The 24,424-nt window shown below is 40.0% G+C and overlaps 1 protein-coding gene and 1 pseudogene across 5 annotated transcripts in view; one reads left to right on the plus strand and one right to left on the minus strand.

Annotated features, from left to right (window-relative positions):
* MUSK (muscle associated receptor tyrosine kinase) overlaps window positions 1–24,424 on the minus strand; it is a 138,525-nt gene that overhangs the window by 40,442 nt on the left and 73,659 nt on the right. For all 5 annotated transcript variants that reach the window (XM_037797580.1, XM_037797578.1, XM_037797577.1 and 2 more), the window contains one exon: window positions 13,440–13,599. In XM_037797580.1, coding sequence (XP_037653508.1) covers window positions 13,440–13,599 — 160 coding nt within the window. The remainder of the gene's footprint in view (window positions 1–13,439; window positions 13,600–24,424) is intronic.
* LOC119504945 lies at window positions 5,421–6,113 on the plus strand (annotated as a pseudogene).

Below are 24,424 nucleotides of genomic sequence, written 5' to 3' on the forward strand. Positions count from 1 at the left end.
GGATGGAGGAGAGGAGGCTCAAAGGGACACAGTTGGGATATAAGAAAAAAATGAAATATAGAATGTAAGCTTTATAGCAATGTTAAATTTCTTGAACTTCTTAGCTGCGCTTAATGGGATTGCATAAATGAATGTTCTTGTTCATGGGAAACATACATGTGAATTATATTGTTCAAGGATGTGTGCAGCTTGCTCTCATATGTTCAGAAGACAGAGCAATAGATGATGGATGTGCCAGTTTGAATGTATTGTGTCCCCCAAACGCCATTATCTTTGATGTAATCTTGTGTGGGCAGACGTTATCAGTTTTGATTAGATTTCTTTGAGTGTTTCTTTGGAGATGTGCCCCATCCAGCTGTAGGTGATAATTCTGATGAGATAATTTCCATGGAGGCATGGCCCCACCCATTTAGGGTGGCCCTTGATCAGTGGAACCATATAAATGAGCTGATGGGCAGAGGCAACTCACTGCAGCTGTGAATGATGTTTTAAAGAGGAGCTACAGCTAAGAGGGATACTTTGAAGAAAGCACAGGAGCTGCAAATGAGAGACAGTTTGAAGACGGCCATTGAAAGCAGACTCTTGCTCCAGAGAAACTGAGAGAGGACAAATATCCCAAGTGTAACTAAGAGTGACATTTTTGAGGAACTGCAGCCTAGAGAGGAACGTCCTGGGAGAAAACCATTTTGAAACCAGAACTTTGGAGCAGATGCCAGCCATGTGCCTTCCCAGCTAACAGAGGTTTTCCAGACACCATTGGCCATCCTCCAGTGAAGGTACCTGATTGCTGATGTGTTACCTTAGACACTTTATGGCCTTAAGACTGTAACTGTGTAACCAAATAAACCCCCTTTTTATAAAAGCCAATCCATCTCTGGTGTTTTGCATTCCAGCAGCATTAGCAAACTAGAACAATGGATGATAGGGAGGGAGGGAGGGAAAGAAAGAAATGGTGGCGTGACAGGTTGTTAAAGTTGGTGGATTGGGGTATCAGGGGAGGGGGGTCGGGGTATGCTGGAGTTCTGTGTATGGGGTTTGTATTGTTTTTGCAACTGTTCCTGTAAGTTTGAATTTATTTCAAAATAAAATTCAACAAAAAATGAAAAAAAAAATCAGAAATTCTCAGCCATATCATTTGGAAAGTGTTTCATTTTGAATTCAGAATTTTAGACGTTAGGTGCATTAGTCACGTAAACTGAAGTTAGGTAAACTGAGTTTAGGCAAAGTGGTTTTAGGTGAACTGCTCTTGGTCAATTAGGCTGTTATAAATATACCATATTAATCCCAGGGAAACACTGGGATTTTCATTCCAACTGCTCACAGCATGGACCCCTTGTGTTTATTTATCTTTTTTCACCAAAGTTGGCACACCCTCGATAAGTAAGGTAAATGATTATGGGAAACATGTAAACACACACAAATAGATGGCTTGATATTTTTCCTTGAAATGTCCAGAAAAGCATAATCATCCCATTCTTTGTTCTGATAAGTTAGGCTTTATAATCAGGCAAATCATTTTGGTTCTCAGCTTTCATATAAGGTGGAGGGCATCTCAGTAAAAATAAAAGAGAAGGACATGAATTATTTCCCTACATTTCCTTATCCTTGAATGAAATATGTGCATGTGATTTCACAATGTCTAGTGGAACTTTTTTCTCTAAGAATTAAGAGACTGGAACCCAAAGCCAAGGAAATGTTGTGTATTTTTGTTTGTTTGTTTGTTTTTACATGGTATTGCCTTCTAAAGAGAATCACAAACATTAGATCTGAGAAGATGACAAGGTGCTGGGTGAACTGGCTCTACTCCCGCCAGTCATCCATCCAGCCTGAAGGGGTACCCTCCTTTCTTCACCCTTGCTCCAGATCTGGCCCCGGTGTATAGAAGTGGAAGACTAGGGAGAGAAAATAGAAGTCCTAAATTATTGGCCAGTGGGAGGAAGGCTATTTTAGCTTTTTCCATGCCCAACTCAGCCAAAAGAGAGCACTGGTGACAAGAGGGGAAATTGGTGTTGCAGGCATGTCACTGCCCAGTGAGATAAGTGCGTGGGCCAAGGATTTCACATGATTCTCACTGTGGCCATCTGAGCAGGGTGGGGGGCAAGAGAACTGCAGAGAGAACAGCAGGACAGAGAGGGTGGGCATTGGAGCTCCCTGCCATTTAGAGTGACAGGGACATATGACTTTTCTATGAGCTAAAGGGACACTGTAGAAGGTTAGCTAAGTTACCAAGGGGCCTGGCCACCAGGCAAGAGGACTCCGATAATAAGAGACTGTGGGGTACCTACCCGAACTTGGATTGAGATCAAGGGCTAGGGCTTATGAGAGGTGACACCAGTACAGGGTCTCCCACATCAGGGAACTGGGCACCACGAAGCCTCTGAAGGACTCCCCAGAGAACTCATATGTCCCAAGAGAGAACCAGGATTTAGATGCCTGCGACAGGGACCTTAAAGCCAGCGGGGGGTTGAAAGCTTAGACTCTGGCATCTGCTGGGTTTGAATACTGGGTCTGTGTGAGCTTGGACAGCCTGCTGTGCTGCAAGTTCCTCATCTGTAAAGTGGGAAAGTAAAAGCACCTACCTCACTGGGTTGTAGGGATTAAATAAATTCATGTATTTATAAAGCACTGGCATTGAGAATGCACTTTGTAATTGTTGGTATTATTATTAGTTAGAGAAGCAGCACCAGTATACAGAGAAAGGAACAAAATAGCTCCTGTTCAAGAAAAGACTTTTGCCCTCCTCTCTGCCAATTCTCCTCACTTTCAACATCCTAGTGGAATTTAGAGAAGAAAAGGAGGAAGGGGCAGGTGCATATACAACAGATCAAGTTGTCTCTACTCTCCAAGTCCCTGAAAGGAAAGACTGGCTGGCAGTGGGGAGAGCAAAGTTGATAAAATTTAAATTAGATAAAAGACTGGAATTTTAAACTAGGTCAGATTGTGGTTTTTAATCTCTAAACATTACATGGACAATATAGAATGTGCTTAAGAATTTATAAAGGATTGGCTCCCCAGGAGGAAAAGGAGATTCTAAAAAACATAATTCCCCAAATCTCCAATGACTAGAGAAAAATAAAACCATTTTCTCTGTGTACCCATCAGGTTTAGACAGTTGGATACTCAGATATCTCTCTAGTTCCTATTTAATTTGTGAGTCAGTCAAAATTGATCTGCAACCCCCAATGGATGTTTTCATTTAAATTTTTGATACAGATCAGGACTTCAGTAAATAAAGAGCTCCAAAATTTTGTCCCTGCACACATGGGTTGCTTTGCTTAGAGACAGAAGCCCACATCCTTATAGATGATTCCCTTGGGATAGTTTCCTGATGATGTTCAGAAACAGTGACAATGCAGAAAACATCAAGATATGTTCAAGTTTTGCAGGACCCCAACTGTCAGAAAAGTTGCTGGGCACAGCTAAATCAGTATCATGGATTTCACAGCTATTTCCATTCTGAGAAAAAAATCTAGTAGATTCCCTTTGTTTTGTTGAGATACGCAGGTTGGGCAGTTGTAATTGTCATTTTGATCCTCTAAGGGATATTGCCAATGCTGCCCACAAATTACAAATTAGAGTTGGAATTTAAATTTTAGTGGTATGAACTGGAGGAGAGGCCTGTAGGGATCCCCTTGCCTCCTCAAAGATGCTGAACTGGGATGGGGATGCATTTTCATTTTAGATACCAATTAAAATGACCAAACTAATATGAAACAGGATGAACAAAACTCCATGTCACTGCTGAACTCTGGGGAGAGGCACATTTACACTCCTCAAACTTCATGGTAATTTTGCCACGGTCAGATAGAACAGATGGAAGGGAAGCTTTAGGAAATTCATCTTGATAAAATGGTATATAATTAGGAGGGCTAAAGGCAAATTCTAATAGCAGTTGAGCAGGGAGAGCTACTGAAGCTTGAAGGGGCCTAGGTTAAATATATGAAAGACCCCTCACTTAAAAATGTAAAAGGAGGATTCAATAATATGAGGGTGAACCAATGCCAAAGAGAATCCAGCTATAGTACTTGGGAGGAGATAAAAGGCTAAGATAGGCTTTTCTTTCAAGGATGAGTAAGCAAGGAATAATGGGGTTTTGAGATTATTAAGAGAATCAGAGGATATCCTTATTCACTAGACTTCCATTTGTTTCTTACAGAAATTTCTCCAGTCATACTTTTGTTTTGGGACTTGGTGGGGGTGGGGGTGGGGGTTTCCAAGAGCCTTGCAATTATAAACAAGTATTTTTGTCTTAAAAAATTAGGTTTGAAAAAATTTTAAAAATTTCCAACAGTTACCAGTGTTTGTAGCACCCTTAAAAGTGTCTGGAAAAGTCAGTAAAGCTTTGCCCCCTTCTGAAACATACAGCTAATCTAATATAAGAAAGTTGCATGATTGTAAAAAAGCACATTTGCCTTTTATGCCTAACTGCAGAATAGCTGGTAGCAATTTAGTTTGGCTACTGGCTGGTTCTCATTTATTCTTTTCCCTTTTATTAAAAAACAAAAATAAAAACAAAACAAAAGATCTTGAATCAATTTAAAGCCTGACAAACCCACCAAGAAATGCCACGGGACGGTGTCTGTTTTGTTTATAAGAATAACTCGTGACCTAACTTGGTTGAAGCCCTGAGTGGTGAAGGGCATTACATGTGCCTGTGACGTCACCACATGGCTCATCATCTCCAACATTGGCTGGGAGATGGAGTGTGCCAGTTTGAATGTATTATGTCCCCCAAAACACCATTATCTTTGATGCAATCTTCTGTGGGCAGATGTATTAGTATTGATTAGATTGTAATTCTTTGATTGTTTCCATGGAGATGCATCCCACCCAACTGTAGGTGATAATTCTGATTGGATAATTTCCATGGAGATGCAGCCCCACCCATTCAGCTTGGGCCTTGATTAGTTTACTAGAGCACTATATAAACTCAGACAGAAGGAGCGAGCTTGCTACGGCCAAGAGGGACACTTTGAAGAACGCACAGGAGCTGAGAGAGGAACTGAAGCTTACAGACACATTTTGGAGATGGCCTTTGAAAGAAGACTTTTGCTCCGGAGAAGCTAAGAGAGGAAAAATGCCCAAGAGCAACTGAGAGTGACATTTTGGAGAGAAGCTGAAGTCTAGAGAGGAACATCCTGGGAGAAAACCATTTTGAAACCAGAACTCTGGAACAGATGCCAGCCACGTGCCTTCCCAGCTAACAGAGGTTTTCTGGACACCATTGGCCATCCTCCAGTGAAGTCCCCCTTACCTTGGACATTTTATGGCCTTAAGACCATAACTTTGGAGAACTGCAGGAGACAATCTTTCTAGACAAGGCAGTCGAGGAGGAGGGAGCGACCTGAGTGGGTCTGGCCTGGTGTGCACTCTGCACCTTGGGAACATTATTACACATGGAACAGCTGCTTTTGGAAGACTGTTGCCCAGAAAAAAAGATGTTTGGTTTTCACAAGCCAAAGAAGTACCAAAGTGTAGAGGGCTACTGTATTCGCAGGGCCAAGTCCTCCAGTTCTCAATTCACTGACAGCAAACGCTATGAAAAGGACTTCTGAGCTGTTTTGGGTTGCATGAGACTCGTTCAGGAGATATCTGCAATGCTTGTGTCTTACTTGTGAAAAGATGGAAGAAACTGCCAGCAGGATCAAAAAAAAAAAAACAAAACTGGAATCATGTGGTAGATTCAAGGGCAAGACCCAGTCTCAAGACTACACTCAAACCAAAGAAAGTGAAAACTCTGTCTGGAAACAGGATGAAAAGCAACCAGATTAGTAAACTGAAGACAGAATTTAAATGCCACAATTGTGATGCTCACAGTGCCACCTCAAGGGCCTCCCCAGCCCGGTTTCCTTGTTACAGTAATCAGTCAGATGACAGCTCAGATACCGAGATGGCTTCCAGCTCTAATAGAACACCAGTCTTTCCTTTTCAGATCTCACATACTGGAAAAGACAGGAAATAAGTTGCAAGATTATCTATAAATTTAGCCTGTTTTGGGGAAGTCCTCATTGACACATCTATTCAAGCCTTGCTGCAGCAATAAGAAAACAACTGCTGAGAAGCTGGAGGAGCAGGAGCCAGAGCCTCTACCCATCTCCACTCAGGAGTGGTGACAGGTTTATGTAGAAGGGGAACAAAAAAAAAGTGACCCTCCTATTTTTAACTTGGAATCTTGCTATTCTGCCAAAAGACAATTTTTAGAATGGTTTTGAATGGGTTATTTTTCCCCCTAGTTTCACAAGCTCTGAAGCCAGTGTCTAGCTTACTAAAAGAAAAAGAAGTGTATTTAATATTTAAGATGCTGAGTATTTCATAGGAAAGCTGAATGCTGCTGTAAAGTGCTCTGTAAGTCCTTTTTTAAAATCCCCTTCTCATGAATGAAATTAGGGAAATTTCAGGGGACAGAGATGGGATTTGCTGTATGATAAACCATATGTAGTTTTAGTCTTTTCTATATTGAGAAGCAGTGGTTGGGGCATTTTTTAAGATGGCTGACTACAGTTGTTTTCCCTCATGATAGTAAATTTGTCATAATTCAATAATATAGACTTGCCCCTAGAGGCATTTGTTTATAATTTTGAAATATTAAGATCTTGCCAAGGTTCTGATGATTCAAACCTATACAACTGAAATATTAAGCAGGAGACACTAAGCTTTCTGGTGCAAATACCTTGAAAGAAAAAGTAATTACTAAATATACAGAGAGGTAACTTGACTGTATGAGTTGCATACTGTATCGCCTCCCTTCATATTAATATTTGATAAAGATTTTAATTTATATGAAACTTCTAAAGCAGAATCAAAGCTCCTCTTGGGGAAATGGCAAGGCTTCAGGATAAGCGATCTTACATGAATAGTACCAAAGCATTACCACATGGTAGAGAACATACACTATTAAAAATGTCTGAACAATAAAGTGTGCAAGTCTTCAAGATGGCACAAAACAAAGGTTAATGCTTCTTGGCGCACAGTTCTTAGAGGGCTTGCCTACTGTGTATATAATTGACTTCTGTGTATGTTATAGGACTGTTTGGCGACTTCACTGAAAATCTGCACAATTCAGGTTTAGCTCTGGATTACTTCAGTTGACCTTTGTGAAGATTTTATCTGGGTAGAGTGGGTGTTAGACTTGTTTTAACCTGTTACAGTTTTGTTTTGTTTGTTTTTTTTTTCAGTATTTAAATTAAAATTCTACTAGAAGAAAAGAGGTGTGTGTTAATGCTGAGTGGGTTGGTTTTTGGGTTGGCTTCTTTTAGTCAGACTTTCTGAGCATTGACATGTTAGGTGATAAATAAATCCTGAACATGGAGCTCTTCAATTCTGAAATCTCTGTTAAGAGCCTCTTACTTGAATCCAAACCAAAGTACTCTCATTGCCTCATTCTAAAATTTTAGGAAAAAAATCACCTTTCATGAGGGGAGGAACATTTTTGCCTACCTTCTTGTAATAACATGACTCAGTGCTTATTTTTAAAACTGGATTTTAAAAATTGGATAGTATGAATAACAAGGAGTGAGCCACTGTTTATAGGTACCCTATAGTTTTATAGTTCTTAATCTAAACTTAAGATTCTGTATTTCTTCCTTTTGGAAAAACCAAATGCACAGACTACACAGTGAGTTGGTCGGCTCTCCCACAGCCTTTGTTGTGTATTACAAGAGTCCCAGCCATTATCGTCTTCCTCCTGAGTTATATTTAAAATATTTTTTTTTTATAATTTTTTTGTACATTTTGACTGCAGTATTGGTGGTAGAATATACTATAATATGGATCATCTCTACTTCTATATTTATTTATTTATTACTAGACCTCAACCACAGTCTTCTTTTTCCCCTTCCGCCTTTCTTTGCCTTTAGGATGTACTGTATGGATGTAGTCATGCACTTTGTATTAATATATTTGAAATCTACAAATCTGTTTTTTTCTTTTATGCTGTCAGATACTTATAATCAAAACCTTTACTAGGGTGTTGAATAAATTTAGTCTTATTTAAAAAAACTGTAACTTTGTAACCAAATAAACCCCCTTTATAAAAGCCAATCCATTTCGATATTTTGCTTAATGGCAGCATTAGCAAACTGGAACACGGAGCATGAAACCTGGTGCTATGTGCAACCAGCTAGATGGATTATGAGGCAGAATTCCAAGTTCTGTATTATTTTCTGTAATAGTACAAAACATCAATTCTTTTGAAATACAGAAAATAGAACTATCTGGTCCATCTGTGGGTAGGGGGGTGGGGTGAGGGAATCCCAATACTACCCGGTCAGATTTTACCTCCTACCCATTCTTGGTTATGCTACATATATTCATTGGAGTTTTAAAAACTCCAAGACTCTGAAGTCAGTCCAAAGAAAGAGCACTGCAGAAGGTAGGAGTGTTGGGAGAATGGGGAGGGTCTTCCATTAGAGGACGGGGTGACAGCTGACTCATCTCTGCTCTCTGAGGCTGGATAAGCACAGAAAGAACCCTGGACCTCGCTTTCTCATGAAGGACAACTAGCCCTGTTGAGAATGGGAAATGCAAATGTGTATTTTCCTCTTTTGAATCCCTGGGTCTATTTTGATGGCCTCTGGCTGCTCCAGGACTGTGCTTATTACAGGGATCATAGTCGGCCTTGCTGCTCTGCCACAGGGCAGAGGAATCTGATGACAAAGAGAAGGCATCTTGCCAAATACCAGGCATCCTGGTGAGTTTAAAATGCAACTTGAGCCTTTTCAGGGTTGTGACTGGAGGGGAAATGCAACTTCCTGGTTCATAGTGAGAGGTTCCAAAAATTTTTCTGACTCCTTTTGATGACAAAGGGCAAATGTAAATGAGTGGGAAAGAAATATATCACATTTCTCAAACAATGCATAAGGATTTGGGCATGCACATGGAAGGGTTTTAGGGAAAGAAGGCAGGTCTTTATTTTTTGTTATCCTTCCAACACTAGAAATACATTAGACATAATCCTAAGCACTAGGCCAGCTTTTTCTATTTCTAGTTTTCCTGCTGGGAGGAGTAAATAAACAAATGGAGCAAAGTGAAACACGAGGAATGGGACAAAGGGGGCTGTTGACTACAGAACACCAGGCGAGGACTGGGAGGGCTGAAGGAGAGAAAGGAGAGTTTGGGTAAGAAAGAACTGACAGAAAGGCAAGGGGAGGCACCATGTCTGATTTGAACTCTGGACTTCTGGCCAGTGCTGTGGCAGACTAAAGGAGAGAAGGGCTAAAAACAGAAAGGTAGAGAGCAGAAGCCACACCCAAGCTCTGGGCAGCACAGGACCATACGTCTTTGAAATGATTCGTATTTAAATGGCTCCATGGGTCTCTTTTTTCACCAGAGTGGCCTCATTTCCCTGGAATATGGGTCCAGAGACTACGCCAGGAGTGGGAGATAGCTTCCTCAGTGACAGCAAAGAGACCTTCACAAGATGTTTTTTAGGTTTCACTGAAAGGAACAGAACAAAAAGGGGAAGAAAAATGGCAGATGCCTCATGGAAGTTGAGTGCTCTTATTCAATTGCACTCATGAGACACCCTCATTAGATGGTCGCCTCTTTTATTTTTTTCAGTTTTGACTAACAGCTCTCATTTCTCTACGCCCAACATTGTACAATCCTATGATTCTGTATATGGACAGATTTACATGTTGCTCATGCTGCCCTGAAGAGGGCAAGGTCCCAGGTTCTAATCATATGTTAACCTCTTCCTTGGCTGCCCGTTCCTGCTCCTACTCCAGTTCCTTGATGACTTCTTATAGGATGCTACAAATACACCCCTCTCCTGCATGGTTTCAAGCCTCACTTCCAGATCTCCCACCCACCTGCACTGTAAAGGTGACCTCTGCCCACAAGGCCAGTCGACTAAAGTCAAGTCATTGCCAGTTCCAGTCTATGTGACTGTTGCCCCCACTGAGGTCACTGCTTCTCTGCTGCCTTCTCTGCGGCCACGTACCAATCCATACTCTCACCATCCCTGACCCCATGCATATTCTACTAGTATTTTCCATGGATGCCAAGCTGCCCTTGATAATTGCCCCCATCCTCACTCTTGTCTATCCCCAACATCAATGTCTAACCACCCCATCTCCCTGTACCCTGGTCCATTGCCTTTCTGTGCTGCTGTCTCACACCTTAAGGCTCTTTCTGCCACCAGAATATATCATCATTATTTAAGGATTATGGCTTCCTCTGTTGGTATATTCCACTTATTAATGGAGTTTGATCATGTTCTCATTTGGGCGAGGACAGGGATGAAGGTATGGTGTTGCTGTACACAGTATGATAGCAGTTGTCCTTGGCAGTCCTTCCAGAATTCTGGAGATCAGTTCCAGAGGCTGGACCTGCCTTTGTTTGGGGTAGATATACCCATTTTATTGGGTTTCCCTCCTTATTGGTCAAAGCACTTCTCTGATGACCATCTTTCTACTTCTGATGAGTAGGTACAAAAGTAGTAGACCTTGCCCATTCCTTCTGGCACAGTATTTCATGGAAAGAAGGAAGGTGGGGGAATTAGGAATTCAGATATTCATTTTGTACATTCCTTTCTCTGAACCCAAATCCCAGAATAGAGATGTACAGATTTTTTAAAAAAGCCAAAAACAATGGAAGATTTTTTCTATTTCTTTATTGGGAATCTAGAAGCAGTGTGTGCGTGGGGGAGGGAGGGGAGTCCCCCTCACTCTGACATGGGATGTCCATATCAGTGTAAAAATAGTAGAAGACATGGTTGGGGAGAGAGCGGGACTGAGTTAGTAGGTCTGAATGTCTCTTGGGTTTTGTATAGCTTGACAGTGATCCAGAAATCACTTTAAGCTCCATGAGGGATAAGGAAGGAGCTGAGTTGGAATTCAGCAGACATACCATAGGGCCACAGTAGGAGAGACAAGGTGAGAGGTTGCAGAGTAGACTCTAGAGAGGGGCTTAAGGAAGGACTTGGCTGCTCCAGAAGGGACTGAGTCAGCCATGAAGGTCCTCTGGGTCCTAATCAGGCCAAGAGATGAGGTCACAAGTCGACCAGCTCTCAACATCACCAGAGCCCAGGGGGATCCAGAGGACACCACTGTATGAATCCAAGTCTCCTTCTCCCCTGCCCTCTAGGGGAGGAGGGGGAAAGGAGAAGGGAGAGGAGGAGGAGGAAGAGGAGGAAGAAGAAGAGTTGGAGCAGCAGCAGCAGCAGCCGTGGCAGGGGATTGATAATTGAACTGAATAATTACCTGAAACGAGACTCTCGTAAGATTGACAACATTAATTTTTCTCCTCTGCCCAGTGGCGGTGTAGGTTAAACCTTATTAGATCAGTTCATTTTCTTGGGCATTTGAGTATTTATATGTAAATGTTCTTTTGTTTTTCTCCATATGTGTGTGTGTGTGTATGTAATACATATGCAATATATGTAATATATAATAGTGTAAATACATAGAGATTATATAAATATATATATTTATTTAACATTGGGTCTTGAGCCAATAGCAAGTAAAGTATGAGACTAGAATAATTCCGAGGCATTCAAATTCATCAAAAATTTTAAATATTTTATCATCTCCTGGACCTTCTCATTTCATGTTTTGTTTTTTATCTGTTATTGTTTGAACTGGGTACATTACAATCTCAGACACATTTTAACTCATTCTTATACCCCACTGCCACATTCAAGCGCTTGCAAGTCTTCTCATGCCAATCCTCATAGATCTGTGCATCTCTCCTCTTCTCTCTGTACTAACTGCTGCTGTCCCAGACCTTCATGGTTTTTCTGGACTCTTAGAAGAGCCTTCTAACTGGTTGCTGTGCCTTGCAGCCTTTTGACATCCCAACATCTGTTAATTTGCTAAAGAATATATCTGACTGTATTACTTATCTCCTCTAAAATAACTAAATGACTTTCCATGAATGGAAGATGTACTCACACTACCCAGGCTCCTCATAATCTGGCTAGAGACCACCTTTAAAGCCTTTCTTCCCAATCCCAGGTTTATGCTCCATTTCCATCATGCTCTAGCCTTGCACCGACTTGCTGTTTTCTAAACACACTTTAACCTTTTCAATTTCATACCCATGTCTCCTGTTCAAATGGCACCTCTTTCCTAAGGATTCCCTCAAACTCCCCATCTTTTATTCTGTGGTCACACTTGATCTATGCATCTGAATAGGATATAGTCTGTGCCATCAGATTCAGGGATCACTGACTTCCCCCTGGAGACCGAGCCTCTGGAGGGCAGGGCCTCTTTGTTATTCAAGTTGGCATCCCTTATTCTACCTAACACAATGGACTGCATCTGTGTATTTAATAAATGTATGTAAAAGAGCTTGATAAACAGCAAAGTGCTATGTAATTTTTAATTGTTTTATTATTATTTGTTAAATTGAGTTGAATTTCCTTTTAGGAGTTCCTCAACTCTCTGGGAGAAATGATTCCCCATTGGTGGGAATTCTAGGGTAACTGATATGATGTCTCAAGAGACTTTCGGTGGATGTATCCCTGGAGGAGAAGGTAGAAGGGAGCCTCAGAGGTCCAGCTTTGGTCCAGTGCTTCCTACATGTTTCTCTGTGGTCTCTCTACTCTTCATCTTTAAAAGTACAGACATTACTGGAAGGTTCCCATCAGAGAATATCAAAGAAGTGGCACTCTAAGAAGAAATAGCTGGCTCTGGGGAGCTGGCTCTGGACACAGGGTTCTACCAGTGTTTGCTTTACATGTCAGGCCAAACACCTCTCTGCTGACCCTTGGGCAATAGGCATGCTACAAATATAACAAGCCTGGCATTTCCTGGTACAGGGATTATTTATATCTCTAGGAATTCCATCAATGTTCTCAGAAGCCTTTAGGACATTTACATTTTTTAAAATAAACCTTTATAACTCAACACAAATATCCTAGAAATCCATGTATCAGCCCTTTTTCTTAAAAACACCTGGAAGTCCTGCTATCACTTGTGTGAAACAGGAAAGGAAAAGACCACAAAGATTGATTACACGCTCATAAGTAAAACTGGCCTCCAGAAAAAGCCATGCAGAAATTTGTACAACCATGTTAAATATTTGCCAATTTATTCTTTGAGAGCCTTGGAAAATTTGTTTAAACCAGAGAAGGAAAGAAAGAATGTGAGCAAGTGAGTAAGAGGGAGAAGAAGTAGAGGAGGAGGAGTGGGGGAAGAAGAGGAGGGAGAGAAGTAATAGGGAGAGGGGAAGGGAGTGGCAGAAGTAAGAGACAGCAGGTCCTGGAAGTTGTTTCTCATTGCTTGGAGAGGTACTTGAGGATTTAGTTTTCAAGGCAACAAATCAATCAAAATCAATATCTAGGTCTCTCCCTGGAGTGTCCCCATGAAGGAGAAAATAATTCAAAGGGAGCCAGAGAAGATATGGAAGAAAAGGGATATTTCCCCAATGCAAGATACTGCAGAATAGTGCCACCCCCCTCCCTCCCTCAGCAGTGCAAACAGGAAGGGCCTTCCTACCTGCCAGACTGATGGTAGCTGCAGCTTTTGCAGTGCTGAATTTCTCTCCGTGCTCATTGGTAGCTATGCACGTGTAGAGTCCTGGCTTGGTGATAAACAGTTTCAGCTTTGAGTCAATCACTCTGTCTTTCACACTTTCTTGAATGGACCCAGAAGAAACCTGTTGGAGTAGGGAATAACAAAAGATAGAATTAAGTTGAGGATTTCCCAATATACCATATCACTAGACTTGCTGGGAAAAGTGTTACGATTATGATCAAAAGACATATGGTAGATTGCAAAAATAGCCACAAGTTTTCCCTCCCCATGTATATGTGCATGCCCTTGTAATGTGACTTTGTAGCTTCTCCCCCTACGAGGCAGCATCTTTCTCCACTCCTTGACTCTGGATTGGCCTTGTGACACATTTTGGAATGACACAGGCAGAGACCTGAAAAGCTCTTACATATTGGGGCTTCTTTCCTTGCTGCTTTTGGAACCTGTGAACACAGCTCAGTTACCTCTCCTGCTCCAGGTGGGAGCCAGAAACAGCTATCAAACAAATGGGTGAAGTCATCCATGGTGGTTTGGAGCTGTATGTAACCTGGAAAACCATGTTCTTAAACTTAATGCATTCCTGTGGGTGTTAACCCATTGTAAGTAGTACCTTTCAATGTAGTTACTTCAGTTAAGGTGTGACCCACCTCATTCAGGATGGGTCTTAATCCTATTACATGAGTCCTTTATAAGCAGAATGCAATTCAGAGATAGAGATAGAGTTAGAGACAGAGATAGAGATAGAGATAGAGATAGAGTTAGAGAAGAATCTGAAATTCTTCGGAACCTAGATGAGAATGGAGAGGCCAGGTGAGGTTGCCATGTGTATTGTCATGTGACAGAGGAGCCAATGTCCAAGGATCACCAGCAGCCAGCCCCAGAATGCCAGTCTTTGGGAATAAAGCATTGCTTTGATGACTCCTTGATTTGGACTTTCTTTTAGCCTCAAAACCGTGAGCTAATAAATTCCCATTGTTTAAGCTGACCCATTGCACAGTATTTGCTTGAGCAGCCTAGGAAACTAAAACACCATCCTAGACCAACCAGCATCCAGTCAATTTGCCAGTCACAGAAGCAACACTGGTCAAGATCAGGCAAGCCAGACTAAAGTCAGCAAACCTACCCAGCTTGCCCAAAGGCTGAAAAAATGGTTGTTGTTTTAAGCCACTAAGCTTTGCGGTAGTTTGTGGTGACAGCAGTAAATAATGCAAGGCATGCAATTCACTGTGTGGATCTTCCAAGATGTGTCCTCTGGGTCCTGAAGATAAGGACATTCAAGAATAAGGGGTTGCAGATTTCTGGGCCTATTTTCACCACTCCTGTTCAGTTGCCCACATCAGACAGAGAAATGGTTACCAAGAAAAATGGTTTTGAGGCCAATTCTATTTTTGAGGCTTGACAGAGATCATGCTGTCTATTTAAACCAGAAAATGAAACGTCCCTGAAGAGCCAGAATAGCAATGCAATATTAGCACAAAGTTGCCAGATTAATTTACGTAATTTGGTTTATTAGTCATCATTATTCTGATTCTGCGGGAAAGACAACTCTCTGGCACATTCTTTAAGGTTAAAGTTAGAATTTGAACCTTGGTTTATTTGATACCAAAGCCTGTGCTTTTAGTCGTTATGTTATATTGCCTTCCCTCGTCCCAGCAGAGAGAACAAATGAAGAACCATTAGAAAACAAGAACAGTATCAATCATAAACTCAACAAATCAAATAATGATGAACAAAATAAATGTCTGACTGGAATGTCATTGTTAAAGTGGGGGGCTTTTTTCAAATGATGCTTCTTTCTTGGGTTTTCTTGAGCACTATATCATCTTTTCAATAATTAATCTTTAGCTATCAATGGATATATGAGGGAAAATGATGCCAGCTTGAGGGAAACGTAAGTGAAATGAAAATCCAGGACTCAGCCTTATGATATGCCTCAACCTTCCCTTGGAGGAGTGGAAGTGGCTACCACTGTGACCTGCTTTGGGTTGCCTTGTAAGATATTCCTCTGTCCAGTAGTAGGGAATGAGGCTGGGGAGGAGAAATTGGAGCCAGTATTTTACTGTTCTGCCTGAGGGAGGATTTGCATATTTAGAGTAGGAATGGGGTGGGGACAGGTTGCTTTCTTCCTACTGCTGCTGGTTGGCCGGCTGTTCTGGGACCAAGTAGTCTCTGTAGCTATCAGGCAGTGAAGGTCATCCAATTCACCTCTTTGCCTTTTTATTCTCTCTCTTTACTACTAGTGTAAGAAAGGGATAAGTTTAGTTTTCACATAGAAACAGCATGGAATAAGGGAAATGGAGGCAAAACCAGTTTAAACAAGCCCAGTGATAAAGAGAAGAAAGAATCTGCCAGCTCCTTATATGAAAAAGTAACCATGGTTACTGGAATGTAAAGAGATATGAGGTAAAATCAGAGGCGGGAACTCACAGTGAAAAAAAAAAATTTGTTTTAAACTAAATGAACTCTCTGGGATAGGCTGATCAGTTCAAAATCTCTATAATGAGCTAGTTGGCTCTCTTGGATAGGCTGTACAAATTAAAATCTCAAAAGATGAATTAGTTACTGTTCTTGGATAGGCTGTAACCTCTGTAGTACCCAGTCAATGGGGAAACAGGGGAGGGACTTGCGAATTAGGAGCAGGAGATTTAAAGATCGCCATTCTCTTCCTCTGGCGCGCCAGCCTACCACGTGTTTGGCTGGACGCCCTATCTTGCAAGATCGTAAATAAATTCTTTTCTCCTCCAGAACCGAGTGAGCGTTTATTCCCTTACAGGTACCGCTTTATTTCCGACACTAGTCTCAATCCTTATGTAAGAATTGGTTTAGGGAAGCATCAGTTTATCTTAACTGGGGAAACTTTCCAGGTCAGATCCACGTGTTGTATTTTCCCCATATAAGCAACCTGGACTCTAGTGAAATTGGCAAGGCATAGAGAAAAATATTTCTTTGAGACACACCCAGTTGGGGATTCAAGTTGAATTCCTGATTATCATATTTATCAGAGGTGCCACTTGCTATGGACTTGTGTTCAAGTTATATCAAAAAGACTAAACAATTTGAAGTTTTGAAGTCCCTGAATTTTAATACATAACCCAATGAGAGAAGAGTCAAAGACCCCAAACCTCTATGCTCAGTCAACATGCTTTATGCTAGGAATATACTTTGTTTATAAATGCAATCCCTTTCCACCTGATAGAAGCGAAATCTGTAGAAAAGTTCTTCCCCTTCATTGTTCCCTCGTTCAAGAAGGAGGTCTGTACTGTGCTTTGGAGACAATTTGAAAGAAGTAATCCCCCAGAGACTGCCTAAATTCCCACTATTCTCATGTTCACACCTAAGAAAGCCATTCCTAAACACCTCCCCAAGGTCGCTGAAAACATCCTCGGTAGGAAAGAGAAGAAAGTTTGAAGCTGCCTGACCTCTCTTCTCTTCTCCTGGACTTCATCCAGGTGTGGAAACAGCAAATAGACCCGCAAGTTACTATGCTCGTTGGGTGATTTTGATGTGACTCCTAAATGCTTTTACTCCTGCTTCCAGAGGTTGTTGCTTGATTCAGTTTGTGACTCATGCACAGCAGGCCTCCTTGTTAGTCATAGTTTGAATTTGTTTTTCTTTCTTCATGGATCATCCCGGCCAAGAGTTTAGTATTTTTGATGACCTAAAAATAAAAACAACACTCTGCGCTCCATTTTGATCTTTTCCCCCCTCAGGTTTGAAAGATCAAAGGAAGGAGTTTAGATTATCACTGTGAGCTTTAACCCAGGCGTCCCCAGGCAAAACAGAGCAGTTAATTAAGGTGATTATTGCTCGTATTTACATAAATACACTATTTCCGTCAAGTCGCCCAGGCAGACTGACCTGAAGGAGCTGGATAAACAGTTCTCTGTTTTGTGTGTGGTATTTGCTTTTCTGAATTCATGATCTCAAAAAGAGGCAGTAGAATAGGAAACTACAGCAAATAAGCATAATTCACACTTGAGTTCATGTGTGTAACCACTCTTGGATGATGGCAAAGCAGTGTGGACCTGTGCCATATTTTTAATATGTCATTAATAAATCCTGTCTTGAGGGAATCTACCCCAGTTATAGATAATCTGGTAACTTCATCATGATTTGACCTAAGCATAGGAAGGCCTCTGAAAGGACTTCTGGTCTCAATTGTCCTATCTTGCAAAGCAGTTCCTGCTAGTTCCTTGTGGATCTGTTGTTGTGTGGCCCAGTGGGGCCCACAGTCAGGGAGTTGTAATAGTCTGATCTGTACGTCATAGGAAAAGGGATAACAGACTGAGAGAAATGTACATGTTTCTGACCATCAAAGCCGTAAATATTGGCCTCTTCCAAACTTACTACTGAATTATTCCCCTCAAAACTTGATTTATATAATTATTTTGGCCAACCCTATTTTAAAATGAAAATTTCACATTACTTTCTGCTTGCTTTTTAATATTGTTGTTGTTGTTAAATCCTAGAAAAGAAGATACTAGAAAATAGAAAAAAAAGGAAATAGAAAAGGAGAATGCCCCCTAAATAAAACTTTTATTTTTAATGTTGAGATCCTCTTTGTGGCTAAGTTTGAATTGCCTTTTCTTCCAAAATGTCCTAAAAGACCACCAAAGAACAATTTCAGACAGCTGCCTTTTGAGTTCAAAAACTAACATGCAAATCCGGATAGGAAAAGTAGGTCTTGGGAGCAGATCAGTTTAAGAAAATTTGGGATAATAATGATTTGGGGTAGCTCAATAGAAAATGATAGCATAATAATGCTATTAAGAATGTGGAAGCTATTTGGTTTCTTAATACATATGGGATGAGGAAAGATGATAATCTCAAATTCATCTATTCTGGTTAGACTATAACTGGAGGGTTGGATTCAGTTTTGGGCAATACTTTATAGGAAGTACAAAAGCAATGTCCTTGAGTTCAGAGAACAGTGGTCACATTTTTGAGGCCTTAAAATCTAGGTGAATGAACAAGGAAAAATAGGAACTAGAGGCATTTGACTGAAGTGAAGATACAGCTGGATACTCGGAAACTTGTCTTCAAATATTTGAAGGGCTTTATCTTCAAAAAGGCTTAGACTTATTCTGAGTCTCAGAAAGTACATCTAGGCTCGATGAGTGCAAGCAACAGTAAGGCAGATTTTGGCTCAATATAATGAAATAATTTACAACAGCCAAAGCTTTCCTAAAGCTAAAGGAGCAAGGAACTAGTATGTTTTGTGCTCATTATGTTTCAGGCCCTGTACTAGGCACCATTAGGCTTTAACTCTTTCAAAGGGCCACATTAGGAAATGGTTGTTTTCCTGACACTAGAGGAATTTAAACAAAAATAATGATTACTAATTCAGCTTTGGTTTCTCAGGCATTCCTTTCCTTCCCTCTAAAGATAAAAGCTGACCTGTTGAAGGTCCCACAGTTTGTGGTAAAAAGTTTGCTTTATGTGGGTAAGAAGGCTGATTTGTCAAGTTCACCAGAGCATTCTATTACTTCCACAGCTTCGCTGCAACATTTGCTTTTAATGTAATACATCTTTATATGGAAATCAAATAGGCAAAACAGAAACTGAAGAATTGGTCTAAAAATACTTCCTGGATAAAACCAGGATCATGGACAGAAATATTGGATGGCTCTAAGCATATAGTGTAGGCTATATAGGTTGTCATCTTTCTAAGAGCTTTGACTGGTGGAAAAATGCAGAGAAGGGTAACATTTCAGTCTTTAGGACACATGAATCTTCAAATCTATTCCTAATATGCCACAAAGCCCTTGACGAATCACTGACCTGACCTCTCTCTGACCAAATTTCAAATAATGAGTGATTAAAAAACAAGCAAACATCAAAACACTCTTATTGAGCTAGGCATAGGATTAAGCACTTTCCCCTGAAAATTAGATAACAATTACAACAGAAGCACAGCAACTATGGGCAACATTTATTCAGAACTTACAATGTACAAGACTATGTACGCAAATTGTCTAATTAAACCCTTCCCAAAACTATTAGTATCCTCCATTCAACTGATGAGGAAACTAAAGCACTGAGAGCTTAAGAAACTTGCCCAGGTTTACACAGTAAGATAAAATGATTCCAAAGTTCATGTACTTTTCACCAAAAATACTGCTTAAAAATATATATGTAAAATATAGGTGGACCTCTCCTTTAAAAAATTAAGAAAAACAATCTTCAACATAGATGATTTGCCTATTTACTTTACAAAATATTCTAATAAAATGATTAAAATTTTAAAAAATATTGCAAGAATTATATTTATTGGATAAAGCAAGGGATAGATGCAATTTTTCTACATTTTTAATTTGGATGCCAAAATAACTGAGATATTATTATACAACTTTGGATAAACCTGCTTTAAAAATACAAGGATATTTTCTTCTAAAAAAAGTAAGCTCTATTCTATTCACACCAAAATATTATTTACAACGCTGTAAAACAAAAAGAATATTACCACCCACTCAAGAAGCTCATCTAGGAGTACAAATGTCCATGAAAAATTAATGGTGCTTTCAAAGGAAGAAAGCAAAATATGTCTTAATTACTTTGGGGCATGCTGCTTGACTTTCTCCTGTTCTCTGGCTCTAACTGTGCAGAGTTTTAGTTTACTTGTAGGTTCATAGAGGTGAGAAAAGGGGCCTTCACATCTTTTAAAATACCTGTACCATTGTTATTAGTGAGGAGCCACTATTCAAACACTTTTATTCTCTGCCAAATATCTCCCAGTTCTGCATTCCTTCTTGTTCAATCCACTAAAAATTATAGCAGAGCTGTGGATTTCTTCTGTCTTCTTTGACTCAATAACCTTTCTGGTTTGCTGTTTTTACAGCATTAAAGGCTGAAGTTGCCTCCATATCCTGTGATTTGTGTCAGTGTGGTAAAGCTATCTCAATTTCACTCTGGACTTGGCTAGTATTACCAGGAATGAAACTTGGCTGTCAGAGCCACATACTGTCTCGGATCATCAGAACTGCGGATGTACTTTTGCTTTCTTCCTGAAGGAAAGTTACTGTTAGTTTGTTCTATTCCTGTTTTAGAATCTGAGGCAATGGATCTATTTCACCTTCTGCTTTTTGTGAGTCATGACTTGAATGATTAACTTGGGAGTCTACTCATCACGACCAAAACTAACTCAAGCCATCCACTTTATTACTCCTGAGCATGAACAGAGACTAATCATCATATTTCTTTCAGTTCTAAACTCACATGAGCATTTTGAAAACACTGAATATTTTTAAAGCATATGTTTCCCTTTACTTTATTAGTGCTTTCACAAAGTAAGACTAATTGCTGAAATCATAAGTAAAATTCTCAGTCCTCTAATTTTCTTAGTCTTCTAATTTTCTGTTTTGAGAGGCTCAACACAGCCACAACAGCTTCCATAGGGGAGCCACAGAGCCTATCACTGGATAGGATTCAAATTGTAAATGGCACATGAACTTTTATTAGAGAGCTAAAGAAAAACAGGGACTATATACTTATCAGTCTAGTGTAATTTACCAAATTAGAGAACATTAGCCCTGATGTCAGATTAGAGATCATCTTTTCCAGCCACCCCGACATCTCTGTCATTATAAACATGAGAAAATCAATGTCTGAGACGTAAATGGACTCCCTTGAAATCACATTAGCTGTAGAACTGCATTTATGACGTATGTCTCCTGACTTCCAGTCTAATTCTCATTGTACATTACTTCAGGTTATATGCTTATACAGTGACATTCATTTATTTATTTACTATATTTTGAAGGTATGTGGGATAGACAAATAAGATGAACCAATTTTAATTACAAATTATGAGAAAAGAATGTTTTGTTCAAGTATCAGAGGAGAAAAAAAAATTATCGACAACAAAATAGTGAAAACAATAATACTGAAGCAATAATTGTAAGCCTAAGAGGTTGCCATCATGGCAGTAAGGCATTGTCCATTAGTTGAGGTACCCATGGAATTTGGTATCTCTTTCCTATTTTACAACATCCATCAAGCTTTCACACACTAAGACACTTTGTTTCTCACACGCTTCTCTTCCCTCCCCTTCTTTCCTTTCCAATGCCATGAGTCCTCATTTGCGTCTTTCAAGACCACAGCCAGTCAATGCTCTTAGGACACACCACATGGCAGAGGCAAGGGTGGGGCGGGGTGCAAATATACAGAGCACAGAATTATCTTTTTGAGAATCCTTTGAATAAGGGGACAGAACTGGGTATCCTCATTCCCAGTCTTCTGAACCTACCTCCCTTTTATCTTTCTGGCACTTTGTGTTGTTTAACTTTACTTAAAGCAAAATAAAGTATACACATTACCTTATTATATGGACATGCCTCAAGGTTACCCTTCTTTTATGCAGCAAAATTCTTTTAACACCTACAATATGCCAAGTGCATTAAAGTTTGTATTTTATTGTTTTCTTTTGCCTTCCAGAGTACTTGCCCTAGTTTTAGTTGCTGCTGTTTAATTTAGATGAGGAAACCTTATAATGGTCTAAAAGAAAATAATAAAAGCCATTTAGGACTAAGAAATATGTTATTAAAAAAAAAAACCACTATGAGAATCTTTGTGTTCATCCTGAATAAGAGAAGGTCGTGAGGATATGCCCACAAAAAAATGAGCCTAAGACTGTGTAGACATCATGCTTAATATGATTTTAATTGTACCATAAGGTGTTGCCTGCTTAAAAAATATTCTTCCATTTTCCTGCTGTACTGTTTACGTTCCATTTAGAACACTCCTTGGAATTTAAAATGTAATGTTAACATGTTGTAATATGATGATATATGTACACTGCAGCCAAGGTACCAAAAAGTTGGAGAGAGACTCTCCTTGGGGTCCTGAGAAATGAAAATAGCCAAGAGCCAGTTAGATGACTAATCAAAGTTTGGGTTATTTAGCTGTATTGAGAGACATCCCTGCCCCCCCACAAAGGACAGTGTTGAGCATTTACCCAATTTCTTCAAGGCATGAAAGAGGGACCGCAATAGGACCACCTGGAGAATTGATATATGTCCCCTGCAATTAGGAGAAGCAGTGGATTGGAATCTGATTCTTATAAACTCTAAAGGGCAGAGTCGGGCTGCCTAGCAGCTCCAATGGGGTGAGCAAAGGAGAGGTGGCTTTGCTGGATAGTTGGGATTTCTAGACTTTGTGGGTGCAAAGGTTTTATGAAAGATCCGATTTGGAGTTATTGTAAATCCACCCAAGAGGGCCTTCTGGGGGACTGATGGGCCCCCCAACAGAGATACTTCACATCAGTTGACAAACTGAGCGGGGAGGGAGATGACCAGCCTGGGGAAACTCTGTCCCTGCTACCATCTTGAGTGTTCCAGCGGTGATCTCTAAAGAATCGTGACCATGCCCATGAGGGAAAGAGTCAGTTTTAAATACCTATCAGGTACAGAGGGTGTAAAGCCAGCTTCCAAGAGTGTCAGTTGAATTAGAACTTCCCTGTTTCAATTACTGCTCCTCCTTTCTCCCCAACCACAACCCTCTAGGAGTCATAAATAGCAGTTAGGGGAAAGAATGAGTAAATGTGAGCTAAGCAGCCAACCATAAACCTTTTCTGGAAGGCAGGCAGGATGCCTGCAATAGTGCCTAGAGAGGAAGAAAGTGAAACATCTCACCTGTGAATGAAGCTGGAGGTTTGTGTTATTATTTAGGACTAGACATTTGAAATGACTAAAATGAGATTGGATTAGTGATTTAAAAATTGCCTAAACATAACAAGAAAAATCACAGAGCCTGCTTGAGGGAGGACCCAACAGTGGGAAAAGAACTAGCTTCGCAGAATAAATTTAAAAGGTCAGAGTAAATAAAAAAATAAGGCTGTATTACATGCAAGTTATGGTTAATAACACCTGAGTTACGATGATAAAATCTTAACCCACAGACTTAACTCTTCTTTTTCCTTCTGAAATCCCAAAAGATAATGAAATCTAAAACTAGAAAAAATAAATCAATAGAAAGCTGGGAGGGTATCATAATCAAAGGACCAGAAATTTTGAGCAATTTCTGGAAAATATAAAGAGATGAGATAGGACTATTAGAAGAATGAATATCAACTAAATAGCTGAAACCTAACACAAAAGAAGAGGTTTCTAAGAAGAGGATGGATAAATTTTCCCTACAGAGTCGTGGAAAATCCCAAAGCTCAGGCAGCAGGACCATGTGTAGAAGCAGACTTTGAGACAGTCAGTAGGGTAATTGAATGACTTTGGAAGCTATTATGTATGCATAGATTCCCAGGCTGAGTTATCTGCCTCTGGACTACAGCTTGTAAATGAGATGAGAAAAAAATGACAGACTAAATAGAGCTCCCCTCTGCTCTCCACTCCCCACCCATGAAAATATGCAGAGCAAAAAGAAGAGAAAGACTGAAATATTAAGGGAAATTCATTTAGTAGGAATCTAAACAGAGAAAAATATTGAGACAAGAGGAGCAATAATAAAAGATATAGTAAAGCAAAATGTCCCTGAGTTTAAGAGATATTTGCATATCAAGTTCCTTACCAGACATTTAAAGCAGACATAAATCAAGACACATTCTAGTAAAAAGTCTAAATTCCCTGTATAAAGAGAAAATACTCTTAAATTTTCAGTATTTATGATGTTCTATTTCAAAGGAAAATATGTAAATTCTCTAAGGTTGGCATATTAGGGTTCTCCAAAGAAACAGAACCAACAGGGTATATGTATATTGTTATAAGGATTATTATAAGGAATTGGCTCATGTCAGAGTCAAGTCCAAACTCTGGAGAGTTGGCTGCAGGCTGGAAACTCCAAGAAAGATGATATTGAAACTTAGTCCAAATTCCCCAGGGGAAGCTGGCCAGCTGGAAATTACAGCAAGATCTGATGTTGAAATTGAGACAGAATTCTTCTTCTGACCTCTGAAACCCTCAGTTCTCACTTTCAAGACATCCAACTGATTGGATGAGAAGATT

Source organism: Choloepus didactylus, chromosome 10, assembly GCF_015220235.1.
Source record: "Choloepus didactylus isolate mChoDid1 chromosome 10, mChoDid1.pri, whole genome shotgun sequence".
NCBI lineage: Eukaryota > Metazoa > Chordata > Mammalia > Pilosa > Megalonychidae > Choloepus > Choloepus didactylus.